The following is a 19,111-nucleotide window of genomic DNA, read 5'->3' on the forward strand; positions in this document are numbered from 1 at the left end:
TCTGCCTGTCAGTGGCTCAAAATTAACTTTTAAACAAACATAAGAAGTGTACTTAACCACTTTTGCGATGCTCCTCTGCGCCACGGTCTGTGGATCCCAGGGCAGGCGCTAGAGCCAACTCCCCTATGCAATCCAGACGCTGCTCCCATGCTTTTAACCCCTCCCCTGCTGATGACAGAACCGCTCCGTCTTCAGCGTGGTCACGCTGTGCTGATGACGGAGCGGTTCCGTCATGGCCTGCTCGGCACGCCTGCGCGGCGCGGATTCCGCGCCTGCGCTGAGCGTTCTATTGAGCGGGGCGGGCCATGACGGAACCGCTCCGTCATAAGCACAGCGCAACCGACGCTGGTGACAGAGCGGTTCCGTCACCAGCATGCGCCCGCCGCTCTTCCGCCCCGCCCCCTTAGCACTGCGGCAGAATAGCCGCCGCAGTGAAGGGGTTAATAATATTAATCAGCATGAGAGAAGCAACAGGAGTGTTTGGTGTGGGCTGGCTCAACACTCCTTTAGGCGATGGGTGCCTGTTCTCCCCTGAGCTGCCCAAGACACCTCAGGTTCGAGAGTTTTGAAGTGAGAACGTCGGGCTGGCTGCCTCAAGAGAGCAGGCAAACATGAAATGCGCACTTTAAACTGGAGGGTCCGCCACTCCTCCCTCCTGCCAATCAGGGGCAATGGCAATGCCCTCAGACTCGGCTCGTCCCTAGAATGAAAAATCAAATGGTAATAAATACATTTTTATTACCATTTCATTTTTCAGTTTTGCAGCGCTCACAATGGGGCCTGGGGGGGGGGGGGGGGGGGGGGGGGGGGGGGGGGGGGGGCTCCTCCACCCTTATAGTGGCGCTGATGCTGAAAATGAACATTACCTTCCCCGAGCTGTGAGATTTGAGGAAGTATAAATCAGACATTTTCATAGACTTTACTTACATTGTAGGGGTCTGTGGGTACACACATCTTAGCATGAAGGCTACATGTTTTATTCCTGTAAATGTAGAGCAAAATCTGTGAACTGTCTGGCAGATCTATTTGACTATGTTTTGCAAAGTTTTTTGACACCGTGATTGCTTATGGAAATAAGTTATCGTGGTTCTTTATACAGTCCCAAGGGTAGAGATGTGAAAGTTTGAACTTTATCGCTGTCCATCTGTTGAAAACAAATATAACCCAATGTCCTAGTAGGGTGCCACCAGGGTACAGCTGTCAACATTTACACCAAATTATGTGTACTTATTATTGTCTGATGCACTTTGCTACCAAACACTGTTGCAAAGCTTCACCATGTTTAGAGAGCACCACACTAAAGTTTATTTATAGGTGCTCCTTAAGGATGTCACTTATTGGGGCCAGAGACAAGTGTGTCTAACGTAGAAAAAGCGTAACGTTTGGGTGGAGGTACTTAAAAAGTACGTGGATTATTGACAGATAGATCTGTAGCATGTAAAAAGCATATTCTCCGTGGTATATATCCCTAGAGGTTATAAGGATGCTGCAGAGAAGACTATATACATATATATGGGATAGTTTGTAGGACATTACATAGCTATAGGCCTATAATATTTCCTACATTTTAACCTCTTAAGCCCTTCTTCTCTGCACTTGCTCTTTTTATCTGAATCTGTCACAGTTGATGCCTTCATAGTGCTTTGTAGTACAATGGGTGCTGGGTAAATAGCTGCAGGGTATGGTAATTTGCAATAAAATACAATTAGAGCAGGGACATTTTAAAGAGAAAGAGCGTATTTGAGTTAAACTGCAACGTGAAATTAAGCCTTTGTGATACTGCCTTCAAAGTATTTGTGCATTTGCTTTAAGTCTTTTTTTTTTCTCCATTTTTTTTTATTTTAATTAGAAGATTTTCTGATACAGTACAGTAGTAATGCAGGGGGGGATATTTACAGCGGGGAGTTCTTGGCATCTTTCTGGTTACATGGTTGCCCCGGACAGAGTTGCAAGCAATAATCGTACAATTTATGCAAAGTAGTCGACATGGAGCTTTCATTTAGATACATTTTCCTTTGTTTTACATCAACCTTGCAATTAGTTTGCCTGTTTTCAATTACTCTTCTTTTGGTATAGCACTTAATTCACTTTCGGTATTGTGGCATCACTTCCTTACTTCATATATCAATTATTAGTTTTGGAGCACTATCATTTCAGTCAGAAGTACATTGAGCTCAACCTTCAGTTCTCCCAAAGTCAGGCAAAGGGTACTGCCAGTGTTTACTGTGCATAGTTTGTCATCAAGCAGAGTGATCATTGTCTGTATGGTGTCCCCGAGGGGTGTGCACTGAAAACAACCCCCTTGGCCTTAATGAATATTTCGGAACTGAGCACTTTAAAACATTAAAATCAAGAATCTGAAGTCTGTTCTTTTATTTATTATATATATATATATATATAATATACCATTAGATAGCTGCCGCCGTTCGGTAGCACAGTTCATGCCTCTTTTTCTTCCTTTACGATATTTTGAGATGTTGAAAACTAAATATCATTGTGTTCCCTTTTGATGTGTTGTTGTTTTTGCTGGGTGGAAACAAGCAAGCCTTACAGTGAAGTGCATAGATGCGCTGGAAGAACTACTAAAAAAACTACAAAAACCTGCATCGCCACCTCTTAACAGGACCCCCACTCACTCAGCCTTGTCTGACCAGGGTCACTAAGTACCCAAGGTAGAGCCAGAGCCTATTCCTCACTCCGCCACAAAAACAGTGAAGAAGCTCTTTCCAAATTTTTCAGAATAAACAGTCCATCAATAATTCATGCAACCAAACATGCACAAACTCCAACCGGGCAAAAGCAAAGCTAGTGCAGAAGCTACAGGCCCAGCTCACCCTCCATCAGGGGCTAGCGTGCCCACAGCTTCAACCTCCCCAGAAAACAGGGTGGTAGACGTGAATGCTTCTCCAATCCCACTTGGACAACCTGCAACACTATGCAACGTGGAGGCCACAGAGATGAGCGCACCGCCTATAACGGACAACTCTGCACTGAGGAACATCCTTTCTAACGGACACACCTGTTCCGCCACTCTAATCAGAACACTCTCGGCCACGAACATTGACCAAGTTCAGACCGGAAAAGATAAAAACAGTCACTTCGAAAACAACATCTTGGTATTCACACCAGAATACACTTCACTTGGGCACATGGGCACTCTAAACAGGGCAAACAGCCTGCAAGGTTTGCAACACATCCCAGAGCTGGCATATTACACAACTTACGACCTGGTAAGGGTACAATCGAAACCCTTGAGTGGCAACACTTCAAAAGAATCAACAATAGCCAGCTAGAGAAACAGCTCTCTTGCCGAAAAGATACTAGCTGAAATGGCTCAATTGGCTAGCTGGGGGATCCGGGTACAGGTGGCAGAACAAGAAAGGTACCCACACATGCTGATGGGACGTTCCAGTACAAAGATAGTGCAACAGCAAGAAAGGTGCAAACTAAGAGGTGTCCCCTCTGCCCCACCGAGCAACTCCTTTCCTAACCTGAGAGTACTGTGTACTTTCTCTCCAAAGAAGCTTACAGCAGCTCGCAGACTTACAGCTGACTCATAAGTTTTGGATCGCACAGGTGACTGGGGCTAGCTAGCTGCCATTTTGGCAGGGATGCACTCAACTCACTCCTATCATTCAGGGATCAAAGACCCTACTCATCATATCATGAAACATATTCAGGCTCAAGTCTACCACAAACAACACTAAAGCATTCAACTTTATGCAGAGTGGTGACCTGCTATGTCTACAAGAAACCTGGACACTGTCACCATTATTCTTTCAGGGTTTTGCAGAATTCCAGCATCCAACAGCAAGAACATTGCAAAGCAGTTTTGTAGGGCAGCACAAAAAAACAGCACAAAGACAAGCAATTTCTACATGTTCACCAGCTCCTGAAACAAAACAGTCAGGCTGAATTTTGGAGGTACATCAACAACCTCAACCAACACCCCCATGACGGATCAACAGAGTCCCAGCTGACATATAGATGAAGCACATCCAAACACTCTAGTGCATGTCTTCCTCCAGAGCCAGCAAAGCCAACCATCCAGTGCCACATGACAGCACAGCGCAAGACCACCTGCATGAAAAAACAGGTCAAGTGACACAACTGGCCCACAGCCAACTCCAAAGCACTGGGACTGAAGCTGCGTGACCAAAATCCTCAACAACATAAAGCAGGACGGGCGACGGGACCAGACGGGTTCCCCACCCACCTACTTTAGAAGGATTTTGCATTCTGTGCCACCCGTCTCACTCTTCTTTATCAGCACATTAGTGTAAATGCCAGGGTCTCTGGGTCTTGGAAGGGCTTGATTCTACAACCTATACACAACAAGGGAGATGAACAGGTATGACAAACTATAGAATGATTGCACTGCTGGATATTAAAGTCAAGGCATATGCAAATCGACTAATAAATGATCTAGACATCTAGGCCAGAGACAAGGGCATCTATCCATCAGGCTTCAGGGAAGGGGCTTTTACTACAGATAACATAATTGTCTTACCTTCCTTGGTCGAGCAGGCCACCAAGAATCCAACAGAGTTGGTAAGATTCACAAAATTCACTTAGTGATCCCAACAGCTGCTAAAATCAACCAGTCACTCATAAACATTATTGGCTCTTTTAACACATATCTAAACCCAGGTGGATTACGAAACACTCACACTGAAAGGGACAAACAACACTCAGCACTTTAAGCAACGGCACAAACCTGAAGGGCACTGAACTCAGTAATATTAACCCAGGACCCTGTCATGCAACTGGATGTGAACCAGGGACTATTCTTTCCAATCAGCACATCGCACCTCAGGTGGCCCAGCCAGTAGGTTGCCTTTCCATAAGACCTTATTGTCCATGTACTTTCAACTGGTACTTTGCACTTTTGATTCAGTCACCCATCCCCGGCACCCGAAATTGTCACAAGTGCAGGCCCCGCCCAACAGGGTCCTTTTCGCATTCCTGGCCCCACATGACATTCTTGACACATGGGCACTTTAGCACCACTGTGCCCTGCACCAGCCCTCTGACAACTTAAAAGCACAGACTATGTTTTACAATCAGCACTCTGCACTTTGGAGATTGTGTTTTCTGCTGGCCGCAAGCAGGATTTTATCTTACTGTCTTTAACGTGTGATGAATGTAGTTTTATCAGTATTTTACATGTCACAACATATTGTAACAATTTTAAGTACTTGAAACAAATAAAGAATGAATTACTTACTCACAGTGAAGAAAGTGTGGATGGTGTGTTTTTAAGTTTCAACTCAGCAGGGATTGTCCATCCTCCTTCTCTCTTACCAGCAGTAGAGTAGACCTGGGAAGTGAATTCCGCTCTCTTCATAGTTTTCTGCGCTCTGCGGAGCACGCAGATGCTAAGTTAGCGAGCGAGGAAACTCAATGCTAAACCACTTCCCAGTGAGATTACCCAATGCTGGTGGTAGAGGAGTGTCATAACAGCTCGTGTTGAAAAACCTTCTGTTCGCGTTGAGGAACCAGGCAACAACCTTTACTATGCAGTTGTTACACTGTGTTACCTTTACAACGTGTTTGTTACAACGACTGTGTTGTTACAACGCAATGCCATTACAACGCAAGTCATTAGATGGACTTGCTCTAGCTGACGCTACAACCTAAGGAATAGTATGATTTACTATTCCAACACCTTCCCTTCAGTTGCGCAGGTGGGAGTTGGAATAGTACATTATAATATTCCTAAGGTTGAAGCGCCATCTAGTGAAGGTCGATCTAATGACTTGCGTTGTAAAGGTATTGCGTTGTAACAACGTGATTGTTGTAACAACCGCGTTGTAATGGAATGCGATGTGAAAACATGCATTGTAGCATGCTATATTCTGAGGAAGCTAGCGCTCGAGTAGAAAATGAAGCAGGGCCTTCTTGCGCTATGAATGGTGCCATTCACACTGATTTTCCAGCGCAGGACAAACACCTGATGCTAAAATTCAGTGTGAATGGTGTGACCTAACGCACTCCTCTGCTTGCGGAAGTCCGCATAGAACGGCGGAGTTTTTTGATCACTTCGTGGAGTTCTGCACAGCGGAACTCCGCCCAGGCCTACACTGGAGGAGCTCTGAACGTGCAGTCAGCTGCCCTGGTCCTCTGTCATCACATCATGATGTGGGAGATGGAGGCAAAGGATAGCAGCCGACTGATGACCTGCACTGCGTCTATCATGATGAGAAAGAGCTGTGAGAGCTGTCTTTGTTCTATTTCACAGGAGTAACTGGTTGTCGTCTTAATCCATTGATACCAGGCTTGTCTATTGTTCCATCATAAGAACTGTCATGCTCCTGTCTTTGACGTGGGGTTTCGGGAACTGAAGAAGGGGATGTTTCCTCCTCAAACCTCTATTAAACAAGGCTGATGATGGATTCATGTTGGGGAAAACGAAGACCAACATAAAGTTCCATGGCCCTAGGACAAGACTGGTGGATGGTGTTGATGGTGACATGGGCTGAAAGAGCAAATATAGCCTTTCTACTGTTGTCCTCTTCTTCTACACTGATGGAGATGCCTCATAGTTGTCCAGAACATGATGCTAAACCAACCTCTGTCTGAGTGGCCAGTACCTATACCCCTTGCTGGCCAAGATAGGACATCGTGGCTGAGAGGACCTGCAATATTCAAATGTTTTTCTGCTCCTCCAAACCTGCCATCATTTACCTTTTGTTTGGCAGGTGTTTGTGAGCTTGTGAGACCAAAGTATGCAGTCAGAACAGTTCAGTGCAGCTGTGATTTACTTTTGCCTCAAACGGAGATGACCACATCAAGGCAAATGGCAGATGAGTGCATTTTATCCATGCAGTGGAAACCTGTAGTGGATCATTGTGGAAAGGACTAAGGGCCCGATGTAGGTAATTTCGATTTACCTACTCTTAAATACCGAATCATACCGATTCGGTATTTAAGAGTAGGTAAATATGAAGTAGGCAGATGTAGGTAAATTTTCTTTTTAAATGACTGAATCTGTATGATTCGGTATTTACCGATTCGGTAAATACCGAATCAGTATTTACCATTGATTCCTATGGGCCTTGAAGCCCATAGGAATCAATGGCGAATACCGATTCGGTAATTACCGAATCGGTAAATACCGAATCCTGCCAGGGAGAACGGGGTGTCACTTTGACACCCTGTAGCACCCCAATGTCAGGCTTGTGTGCCATGTGGCACACATACATGCCCTAAGGGCATGTCTGTGTGTCACATGGCATAGGTGTACATGCACAGATGTGCATGTACACCTGAATTCGTTATTTACCATGCAATAGTATTACATGGTAAATAACGAATTCTGAGGGGCCTGTGGCACTGTTTAAAGCGCCACCTACATCTGCATTTACAGATTCGGTATTTTTACAGAGTCTGTATTTACCAATTCGGTAATTTTACCGATTCGGTAAATACAGATTCGGTAAAAATACCGAATCTGTAAATACATGCCCCCTACATTGGAAAAGGCATTTACCGGTCGGTAACGGCCGAATTCGGCCGTTACCGACCGGTAAATGCCTACCTACATCGGGCCCTAAGTACCTCTCCTAACCTCGGAGCAGACAGGGTTTGGGGAAGTTGTACGTGTCAGATGGGATGTCTGATATGGACATCGCCAACTCAATACAAAGGGTAACACTATTTTGTGTAGAGCATTGATATTGGATCAAAGCAAACCTCACTATTAACCAGTCTATCTTTGCAACACACTTTTCATATAAAAACAACAGACATACTTTGTATATGTCACAGACATGATAAAGACAAACTATTCAAGTTATTGGCACTAAATGTACCTTTTGTACCTTTTGTTTGGTGGAACCTGTAAGCAGTCTCCAGGGATGCAGGTAAAAGTGCACGTGCTCCAGGAGTAGAATCTTGCTGTCTCTAACATTGGTCAAGTCATAGACGGACTTGAGGAGGCAATACTCACTTTCTTTAAGGAAAGCAGCACCATTTGCGTGCATCCCTAATATATGAGGGTGACTAATATAGACAAAAAACAAAACAACATGGAACACCTCCAGCGAGCTTGCTTGTTTTTCAAGATCCCCTGAAAAGAATAGCATACCTCCCTGATATTTGAGCCCGACTGATATTGACAAAAAACAAAACAACATGGAACACCTCCAGCGAGCTTGCTTGTTTTTCAAGATCCCCTGAAAAGAATAGCATACCTCCCTGATATTTGAGCCCGACTGATATTGACAAAAAACAAAGCAACATGGAACACCTCCAGCGAGCTTGCTTGTTTTTCAAGATTCCCTGAAAAGAATAGCATACCTCCCTAATATTTGAGCCCGACTGATATTGACAAAAACAAAGCAACATGGAACACCTCTAGTGAGCTTGCTTGTTTTTCAAGATCTATGGAGAGAAATGGCATGCTTATCGAGAAAAAACTTGATATGAAAGTGCGTACCTGTGCGAAATGAATGACCAAATTGTTCCGAGATGCCTCATGCAAACGTATTATATAGAAGTATAAGGTCTATTTGGAAATGTCTCACCAAAAATGGGGACCCTTCCTGAAAGGGATGACACCCCCAATGAAGGTTATTTTATTTATGCAGACTTCTTCTGTCACTCAAGTCACCTGTTTTCTTTTATATATGTATATATTGTGACTCCTCTTTACTTCTTTCCTCACAAGAAACCCCTACATCCATACTTCTTGGCACCGTTACTGTACTATGTTACTTGTGGTGCTTGAAAAAATGCCTTTTTAATGGTTCATGGTCCTAATCAATTAGATTATGAAGACAACTACACGTCGGAATACCCTTTTTATACCATGCAGCTATGGGTCTTTCTGCTATGAAACAATTGTTTCCTTCCAATATTTAAAAGATAGAGAGTGCAAGACAGCTGGCAAGTTATAGAGATCTACTATGGATTCATATCCGATATGTGTGTGTGGGTGGGGGAAGGAGTACGGGTAAGTATTTCTTGAAACCCCATAATGATCTGTGTCTATGTTCTCTCTTCTTTAGTATATAAATGAAACCCCTCTTCAAATATGTGCTGTTCCACTGGTTGTTCTATGTTAATCTTTGCTTCCACTTGTATATTGATTTCATGTCTATACATTTCATCATTTATGGTTTGCTGCTCATGTGGGGCGGCTATAGTGGGGGCTTACATCTTCGATGAGACACATTTTGTTTAATACCTTAACCTGATGTCACAGTTTGGTGCGGCCTACTGGCTGATTCAGTTTTGTTGTGATACATAGTCCATGTATCTAATATTCCAAATGTCAAAAAAGAAAAGGCGCTGTAGTGCAGCTTCCCAGAGCCATGCAGGGACTTTGTTCAAACAAGGTGCGAATGCCGTATTATAAATATCTATACATCATATAGTCAGAATTTGAACCTCTGTAGTTAAAGTTGGTAAACAAGTTTCATAAGTACCAACGTTTCCCAAAAATAGGTCGGTAATTTAAAGTTATTTATGTATTTTTTTAATGGATTGGTTTGTTGGAAATTATGAAGGTTGTTTGTAACAAAGTAGGGCAACATTTCTAAACTAGTTGTGATAGTTTGATTCTTTTTGTAAACTCAATGGAGTTGTTTTAATAAATATAAATAACAGTTTCAATATTTCAAGAAGCGGTATTCTCTAACAAAAATACAGGTTTTAAGCATTATTTAACACTTTTTAAGAAATATGCCCAAAAGTCTCTAAATTATTAAGCGCAGAGTAGACGTTTCCAACAAGAACTGACGTTTTTAGTTTTTCCAAAATTTCTTTCAACTGAATGTCTTGCCAAGTGAAATTACTTGGCATTCCACATTGTGGGATACTGTCTTGGCACCCCCTGTATATATATATATATTTTTTTTTTATTCCTGTGAAGCGAAAATAGGAAATTTTTCATGGCCTAGCTAAATTTTCAATTTTGTATCACCTGTTAGCACATTACAGATAAAATTATATAAATGTACTCAATGATTGTTAACTATAGCAGAATCAGTGTACAGGAGTTGCTTTACTAGTGGTCTCTTCCTTATTTTGTCTTTATAACAGGTATCAAGTGATTGTGATTGTTATTGTATACTGTTTTCCATTGCTTGTGATGGGTGTCACCTACACCATAGTTGGAATTACTCTCTGGGGAGGAGAGATTCCAGGAGATACCTCTGACAAATACCACGAACAACTTAAAGCCAAAAGAAAGGTACAGGATCTGACTTTAATAATTGTGTGTGCCTTGATTAAGATAATTATGCTTCGAAAATAACTTTGGCTAACCTGGTAAATGCATTTCTATTAACGTAGTGCATGAAAAAAGTATAACTGAAACTTTCATTCATGTATTGTTATTGTTTTGCTCCTATCTACATTGTAAATGTCAGGTCTGGAAAATAATGCAAAAACTAAAAGGCTTGCCAATGTGGAGAATTCCAAGTGCTCTTATTCAATTTTGTTTATTTAGAAGTAGTTTTGTGTAGCTCTGTTCTGTTGAAGAGTGGTATCAGTGTGCTTTACAGTAAATAATATCTTCGAAGCCTTAGTTGCAAAATACAAGGTAGAGAACATGTGCAATAAAGCAAACAAGGACAACTCAAACATTCAGAGACATTACTGCATACAGGTAGGAATGACATCAAGAAAATAATAAGGCAAACAAGCACAATGTGGAGGGGAAAATAAAATAAAATAAAAGTATGCATTGTGGCTATTCCCTGCTGCAGAAGGAAAAGATAATCGGGTATCAGTGCATGAGATAGGAGCTGATTCGCAGTCTTCCTATCTTTCAGGAAAAAAAAATGTTCATGACATCCCAGGGCCTCCGAATTCCACTAAGAGGAAGTGGTACCTGAAGATGATGCTTATTTGGTCATAATAGAGTAGGATTAGACACTTTTAAATTCCAATTGAAGAACATCTTTGCTTTTGAGTATTTTGTTCCCACCAGAGATATTTAGGGAGGACTAGAGATAGTCTGGGTGTTGTTATCCAAGGACTTTAAAGGTTTTATAGCAAGCTAGTACTCGAGATCTGATTTAGCATTTGGCGTACAGGGTACTCCATCGCAAACACAACGGAGACCGCTGTCTGCCCAACCTGAGGTCCACCTGCCTCATTAGAGATAAGTGGACATCAAGTATTTTGTCAACAGAGCCCCCGTGGCCTTTATCAAATGAATGCTTTCTGCATTGGCCCAACAGGTTCGGCAAACAGGTACTCTGTCACATTTGAGACTGAATTCTTGTCCACCAGACCATAGGTCTGCCTGCTTTATTTAGAAATAGGTAGACATCAAGTATTCCGTTGGCAGAGCCCCTATTGAAGGTTTTATGGAATAGTTACAATGGCCCGATAGAGAAGGAGCCATCATAGGAAAGACATTACTTTATCCATCCTTTTTGGGATGGACGGGATATGCTTTTTTACCCTGTCCTTTACAGCCAGGACAAGATCGAACTATGGAAGTTTGTTTCTGAAACATAAAAAATGTCAAAGCTTGGTGGATGGCTGTCAAAATCAATGGTGATTGTCCACCAACCTTTTAGTACATTGAAAGGAATCACTACAATAGCTGTGCCTTTCAATTTACAGAGATGGTTGCTGAGCCAACGGGCATCTCTAAATTGAACAGACAAAGTACTGCCGAGATGGCAGAGTTAATGTTCTCCACTATCCCAATGGACACAGCTCTGTCCGCCAAACACTAAATCAGGTCCTTAATTCTTGCCCACAGGTGTAGCCAATTAGGTTCTCCCACAACTCATTTTTATATCATCATAAATGTTATCACCTGAGGCAAGTTTGGCTGCTGTGTGCAGTAGACTCTTGAAGAGGTTAATGGAGTTTTTAAGTGAGCTATTGAGTAGATCGTTGTTATAGTGTATTTTGATAACTAGAAAATGCATGTGTGTATTGTGATCTTAACATTCTTTCACTGCAATAGCGTAAAGCATCTCCGAAGAACATGCTTCATGCATACATATAATGAGTGAACCAATGTAACTTTATTAATTTATGATGTATAAAAACATTACAAAATCACCATATTTTCATTTTCGACATTTGTAAGTCTTGCACATCTATGCAACAGGCTATGCCTACATTTATGTGAGATTGTGTTTTTTATGTAATGTACATAAAATAGTTGGAAACTATATTCAACAAATACATGTCAGCACACCAGTACCATTGGGCAATTGTAAAATATATTTGATTAAATACATACCAGCTGCATCTAATGTAAGAAAATCGCACCATGTTCTGCCTCATTAATAAAGACATGTCTTTGTGTGTCATTTTGATTCTTGTCAATGCTGGTGATTCACAGGGTTACTGACAGAAGAGCCTCAGTTTGTTCTGCTGTTGGAATTTAACTAATGATCCATCCACCACTCACGTCACGGTAAAGTGGTGAATGCCTTTACCTATTTAGGCAGGTGTGACGTCACTGAAATTCCCAGGCTGGGAGTGTCATGCTTCGCTTGGTAAACCACCAAAGTTAAATTAATTAATGACCATGACGTGCAGGAAGAAAATTCTATTTGCTTCAGTAACATTTTTTTTTTTTTCTAAAACGCTTGCTTTGGGAGTACATTTAAAAAAAGGTTTGAATGGGTAAAAAAACCATGAACCAAACTATGCAAACTGCTTTGCCTACAATGCATTAAGTGTAGCATCAAATGGAAGTAAAGTAAATAGAGTTTCATCATCAAAATATGGCAGGTGTCCTTTTGCCAGGGGAGAAGAGGCCAGGGCCTTGTTTGATTTTGCTGGATGGCAAGCATCCTCCATCATTAGGACAAATGCACCTGGAACAAAGTATAATTGCTCGTAAGGTGTCTCTAATGGTGCTTGAAGTTCTTATTCAATGTATTAATGTATTCTGTATCTTGACAGAGCTTGGAGTGCATCAACATATGTTAGAATGTGGTGGCTTTGGGGCATCCATCAAAAATGTGTAAATGTCCTATGCACCCAACTAGTGGTTTGCTTGCCTCATTTAGAAGGGCCACATTTCTGTTGCTAGAACCCCAGCTGGGCCCAACAATGGAGATCTTTAGACCAATGGGACATCCACCACAGGGTTGTCCGTCAATGTACATCAATAGTGCACTATACAGCGTGGTTATCTCAACATACATTTTTCCTCTTCTGGACTGTCAGGGAAAACCTTGTGGTCCTGGACAGGAAATAAGAGAAACAAGAGAAATGACCCCCTACAGCTGGAGAAGGCTCTTCAGCATGTTCATTTTTTGTTTAGGAGTCTGTTTTCGAAAAACAAAAACACTTTGCTGACTGGGTGCAATAAATGTAATGCGTATTTGGCAAAGCTTATGTAATTAAAGCATTGTGGTCCCAGGTAGGGAAAGGGAACAATGCCCCCTCCCTCGACACACTCAGGTAGAAAGCTTCCTATACATCAGTGCCATTTTTCTTAATTTCATGAAATAAACTCTTGCTGTGGATATTTGTGTCTTGAAATAAAAAAATCGCTTGCCAAGGGAAGCATAAAATGGGAGCATTTGGCAATTCCTCAGTGCCTTCAGCTGAGCTGCAACAGTGGCATGTCTGTTGAAAGCATAGAGATGCCTGCTTGCCATGTGAAGCTCTCTAAACTTGGCGATCGGTACTCAGCCAAGGAGCCGAGGCCGTTAACTCTTCTGACCTGCAAGGAAGGCGGGCCACACTCCACCTTCTAAATGACCCACTGATTAATTTGATTAATACAACTACAATCAAAGTAAGTTATGTGTTTGCATTTAATTTACAAAACACTATTTTTTACTCAGATACCAAAAGTGACTAAAGTGAATTACACTGAGGAACATGTATTCACAAGGACTTATTTAGAGTTTCTGGGGAGCCAAACATCTTCTAATTTCTGGAGGAAACTTTAAACACAGAGTAGAATCCATCTTTTGAATTTCCTCTACAGCATTCTCCCTGTGGCATAGCAAATTCAGTAAGTGGACTCTGTATTCAATGGTTCCTCCAAAAATCGGATGCTTTCAGTTCCTTCTAAACTCTAAAGAGGCCCTCAAAGCCTTATCTGTGAAAATACCACTAACCGTGATGGAGTTTTGCCATATCTGCAGTGACAATAATTATGCATGATAAACAGATCTAGCATTAGCTTTTCATAAGAAACTAGCATATGACTATTGTTTTGTTTTACCCAAAGCATCACAGTCTTTGATACATGGTTCTTGTACTTTGAAGTGTGGTGTACTGGTTCCGAAAAAGGGATTACTACCCAATGCAGAAGGTAGCAGCAGTTCCCCTTACATCAATTGTTTCATAGCAATAGCTGCTGGCTTTTGTTCCTATGAAGCAACCTGCTTGATATGTGACTGTAAAGAAATGTGTTAGGCCATTGGGTACAAGTCATGTTGGTGAATTAGAGTCCCTCCACCACCACAAGTTGCATTACACAATATCAACAACAGCATTGTGTCAAAATATCAGCTGTTTAAATGGCCCACACCAAAATATAGTTCTACTATGCTCTCTAGGTAAAAAACAAAAATATCAACTTCAAAAACATTGTCTTCCCAAAATTTGTGTAAACAATATTATGCACTAAAATAAATGCTGTATTTCAAAATAGGATGCAAACATTAAAATTATCATAAGCAAAAATATTCTCTACCAAACTATCTTCAAAATATTAGAAACAAATAAATATTCAAACACAATTTGTTCATGTACCTGACTTAACTTGAAATTTAATTAAACTGGTAACAAGGTAAAAAAAATATTAAACAAACTACACTACACAACTAACATCTACAAAACATGTGTGAATAAAACTTTTAATTAAAGTCCTGGCCACAAACAGTACAAATATAATGCAGTCAGGGAAATTTACTAAAAAGCAAAATTGCTGCACTGGGTATTGGGGGAGAGAGATGAACAGACCCATATCTACTAAGATATGGTGCTTCTTCTCTCTTTCCCAGGGTACACACAAACATGCTCCTTAGCACCACAAAACTGAAAAGAGCAATACCAAAAACCAACTGTCCACAAATATCTCTTCGGTTAGCTGGCCAAAGGCCTGCAATATCCACCTTAAAAATAAACCAGAAAAACAAACATCAGTAATCCACTCCAAAACACCCAAAAGGTTTCAACAAATTTCAATACCATACCTCTCACCATCAACCACAACAAAGAACCTTCCATACTTTATAATAATACAAACAATGGCAAATGAATCCTTGTATTTAACACTAAGCACACCACAGTTCACCTCAACCCTCCAAAATGGCTTGATGTTGCTACCTTTAAATTATGTCCCTCTCCTTTACGCAAATATACACAATTCATGGCCTACACTTTGACAACAATATCTTGCATGCACTATTTTCAAACAATCAAACTTCAACATGTAATGAACTGTTCACATTCCTTGCAGTGGCGTAACAAAACTTGAGGAGGCTCCCCTGCAAGGTAAGTGGAGGGGCTCCCTGTGGGCTCAATCAGGAGCTCCTGGGACGGAGCAGTGTGCTGAGGGGGCCCCCTGGAGATTGGGGCCCCACCCAACGCGGGGAGCTGCGGGGGCCTGTGTTACGCCTATGATTCCTTGACCAGAAAATAAATGTACCCAACATGAAATCTCAGTATATTTTGAGTTAACAATGATAAACACTAGACACACAAATGTACCCAGCTGCATAAAATCAAGGCTATTTCTTCATTTTGATTAAGGATGTACGTTGTTACAACGCAGGTTGTAACAACGCATACCTTTACCACGTGGCCGCTACAGCGCAAGTCGTTACCACGACTTGCGTTGGAGGGCGCGGATTTAGGATTTTTATAATTTTATATTCCAACACCAGTCCCCGTGGATACTAGGGAAGGTGTTGGAATATACATTTATAAAATTCCTTATCCCACAGCGCCCTCCAGCGCAAGTCGTGGTAACGACTTGCGTTGTAACGGTCGCGTGGTAAAGGTACCGCGTTGTAAAAAATTTGTGGTAAACGTTGTTTACCTTTAATTAAACTTGAAAAAACTTCACGGTTACTCCATACTCCTGTTTTTTTTCAACATCCCAGGGATTCTAAAAGTTTCCAGGGGTTGTGGATTCCTATGGAGGAGACCCAAAAAAAAGCAACGTTTTTTGGGAAAAAAAGGAAGAGAGTGCTTTTGTTATAAGTGTCTGTGTGGTATATCTACCTCTGTGTCGTCTATTGCGCAGGATTTTCTTTTGAACTGCATTTGTATTCTGTTTTGCTTCATGATTCTGTCTGCGATTCCCTATGCAGCTCTAGAGTCTCTTGGTCAGTCAGTTGACTGCCGACGTGGGACAGTATGAGAGCTGCCCGTCATGGGTCCTCTACTTGAAATAAACCTCCAACCTTTCATCAAAACCTGGATTGTATTTTCTTGTGTCCCCACTCTACAGTCTGTTTTTTTCTCATAAAAATGGCAACAATTAACAATTTAGTTATTGGATCAGAGTGCACTCCTTCCCTTTCGAATAATCCATAGTTATACTTAATTGTGTATTGCGTGCGCCCGTTGATAGCGGCCCGTCCCAGGTCTCTCATTCAAAAGTGAAGATCACAAAGGAGCGTAGATGCGTTCCAAACTTACGCAATGCAAAATGGGGACCTTTTCCCTTACAAGTACCTTGCTTTCTTCCATATTTCATCAACATTTTAACCTTTTCAACATGGATTTTTCTAAATCTCTTGCTTGTAAATATCACGCATCATGCATTGGGTGATTTAAACAGGGCCTACGTGGGTGTTTATGAAATTACGCATGCTGTTGTTTAAAGGCCTGGAATGGTATGCAGCCGCATATGAAAATGATTAATAAACATTCAAACGAAATTTAGCTGTCTCCGTGATATTTACAAGCAAGAGATGGAGAAAAATCCATGTTGAAAAGGTTAAAATATTGATGAAATATGGAAGGAAGCCAGGTACTTGTAAGGGAAAAGGTCCCCATTTTGCAGTGCGTAAGTTTGGAACGCATCTACGCTCCTTTGTGATCTTCACGCAACAATTAACAATTTGAGCTGAATCAAAAAACCTCATTATTTACCACAGTTTTTGCAGTTTTCCAAGAGGTAACATATTTTTCCTATTTTTTTTGTAATTTCAACCTACTTTCAGCTTGTGGTGCAAACCAGTGTGAAACTCATGGGTGATCCAGGAAAGCTGTATATTTCTGAAAAGTAGACAAAATTCTAAATTTAGCAAGTGGTCATATGTGTAGATCCCTTGAGATTTTCCCAAAAAATTGATTGTTGAATTAAAGAAATAATGGAAAAAAGTAGGAACAAACAGCCATTTGTGACAATGTTTTCATCTGTAACTTTTTGTCACAATGGCTGATTTACAAAACCAATGTACCATTATGTTTCTGAGAACCTTTGGTTATGGGGATATATAGGGTGTATGTGTAGGTTCCTCAAGAACCCAAGGTACACAGAATCAAAAACTGAGCTGTAAGTGCAATGTTTTTTCTTTGTTCACTGAGTATAGCCCAATTCATATGGTGACATACGTAGAGTGAAAAATAAGTATCAAGCTAACCTATGTGTTTCTGAAAAAGGCTGTTTTTTTACATCTCTGAATTTGTAGCTACTCATACTAGCATATGATTTAGAGGATATTTTTATAAATCTCTATTTTTCTAACACTGGCTTACATTTGGAAGGCACAGATGCAGCAAAATCCAAATGATAACAATAAATATTTCACTATTCTATGCTACCACATGTCTTCTGATAAAAATGGCAGCTCACTTGTGTGGGTAGTGCCCACAGCAGGAAACTGTCCAAAAACACAACATGGATACATCACATTTGTCCACTGAAAACGGACCCATTTTCTGCAAAGTGGGTAGCTGTGAATTTTTGGGCCCCTCCTCATTCAGCACCTAAGGAAACCTAGCAGACCTGTACATTTTGTAAAGCCAGACACCTAGGGAAATCCTTGATGGGGTGACTTGAATGGCTCTCACCAGGATATTTTACCCAAATTCCCTTGCAAACCTCAAACTGTGACTAAAAAACACATTTTCCCCACATTTCTTTGATAGAAAGTTCTGGAATCTGTGGGGGCCACAAACTTCCTTCCACTCAGCATTTTCCTAAGTCTTCTGATATAAATGGCACCTCACTCATGTGGGAGGCCTAGTGCCCACAACAGGAAATGGCCAGGAACACTACATGGATACATCACATTTTTCCAGTCAAAACTGACCCTATTTTCAAAGTGGATATCTGTGGATTTTGAACCCACTTGTGTGTGTAGGCCTAGTGTCCGGAACAGGAAAGGCCCTAAAATACAATGTGGAGACTTCAACATTTCCTGCCACAAAAGTGATCTGATTCGGCAATGGGGCTGGTGGTGTTTTGTTGGCCAGGGGTCGACAGCCACTCATTGAAACCTGGCAAACTCAGACTTTTCTGAAAACTAGACACCCAGGGGAGTCCAGGACCGTATACCTCGTATGGATCCCACAAGTATTTTTACCCAAAATGCCCTGCAAACCTTAAACTTTGCCTAAAATAGCACATTTTCCTTTCATTTCTGTGATGTAAACTTCGGGAATCAGCAGGAATCCCAAAAATTCCTACCACCCAGCATTCTCCCACTTATCCCTATAAACATGCTACCATACTTCTGAGGCTGAGCTTAGTGCTAGTGACAGGCAAGCATCAAACCAAGGTCAATGGGCGTCTTTTTGAGTGACTATCAAGATGGAATTCCCCTCACATGTGTGACCACCTTCAACAGCCTGTCCAACGTTATGAAAAAGACCATAAGCAAGCATTGGAACATCATTAAATCCACCAAAAAGGACTGGGAGTAGCCTCTTTTCTCCTTCAAGAAGGGCCGTAGTCTAAAAGACGCCTTGGTCCACACCCACCCCAAAGATAAGATCCCCCTACGAATCCCTTCAGTCACAGAGTCATGGGGTTTACCTAAAGTCACAGGGCATTACCCCTGCACAGATTGTAGTGTGTGCCATCTGACGGACGCATCTAAAACACTCAACTTAGAGCAAGGAAAGACCTGGAAACAGGTTGCACATACGAACTGCAACTCAACCAATGTTGTGTACCTAATTACCTGTCCCTGCGCCTTGCGAT

General features: G+C 41.5%; 1 protein-coding gene across 1 annotated transcript in view; it reads left to right on the forward strand.

The window, feature by feature from the left end:
• TACR3 (tachykinin receptor 3) overlaps positions 1-19,111 on the forward strand; it is a 556,678-nt gene that overhangs the window by 13,352 nt on the left and 524,215 nt on the right. Inside the window, exon 2 of the mRNA XM_078677607.1 lies at positions 10,048-10,198. Coding sequence (XP_078533733.1) covers positions 10,048-10,198 — 151 coding nt within the window. The remainder of the gene's footprint in view (positions 1-10,047; positions 10,199-19,111) is intronic.

The sequence above is a fragment of the Lissotriton helveticus genome, chromosome 2_1, assembly GCF_964261635.1.
Source record: "Lissotriton helveticus chromosome 2_1, aLisHel1.1, whole genome shotgun sequence".
Classification (NCBI taxonomy): domain Eukaryota; kingdom Metazoa; phylum Chordata; class Amphibia; order Caudata; family Salamandridae; genus Lissotriton; species Lissotriton helveticus.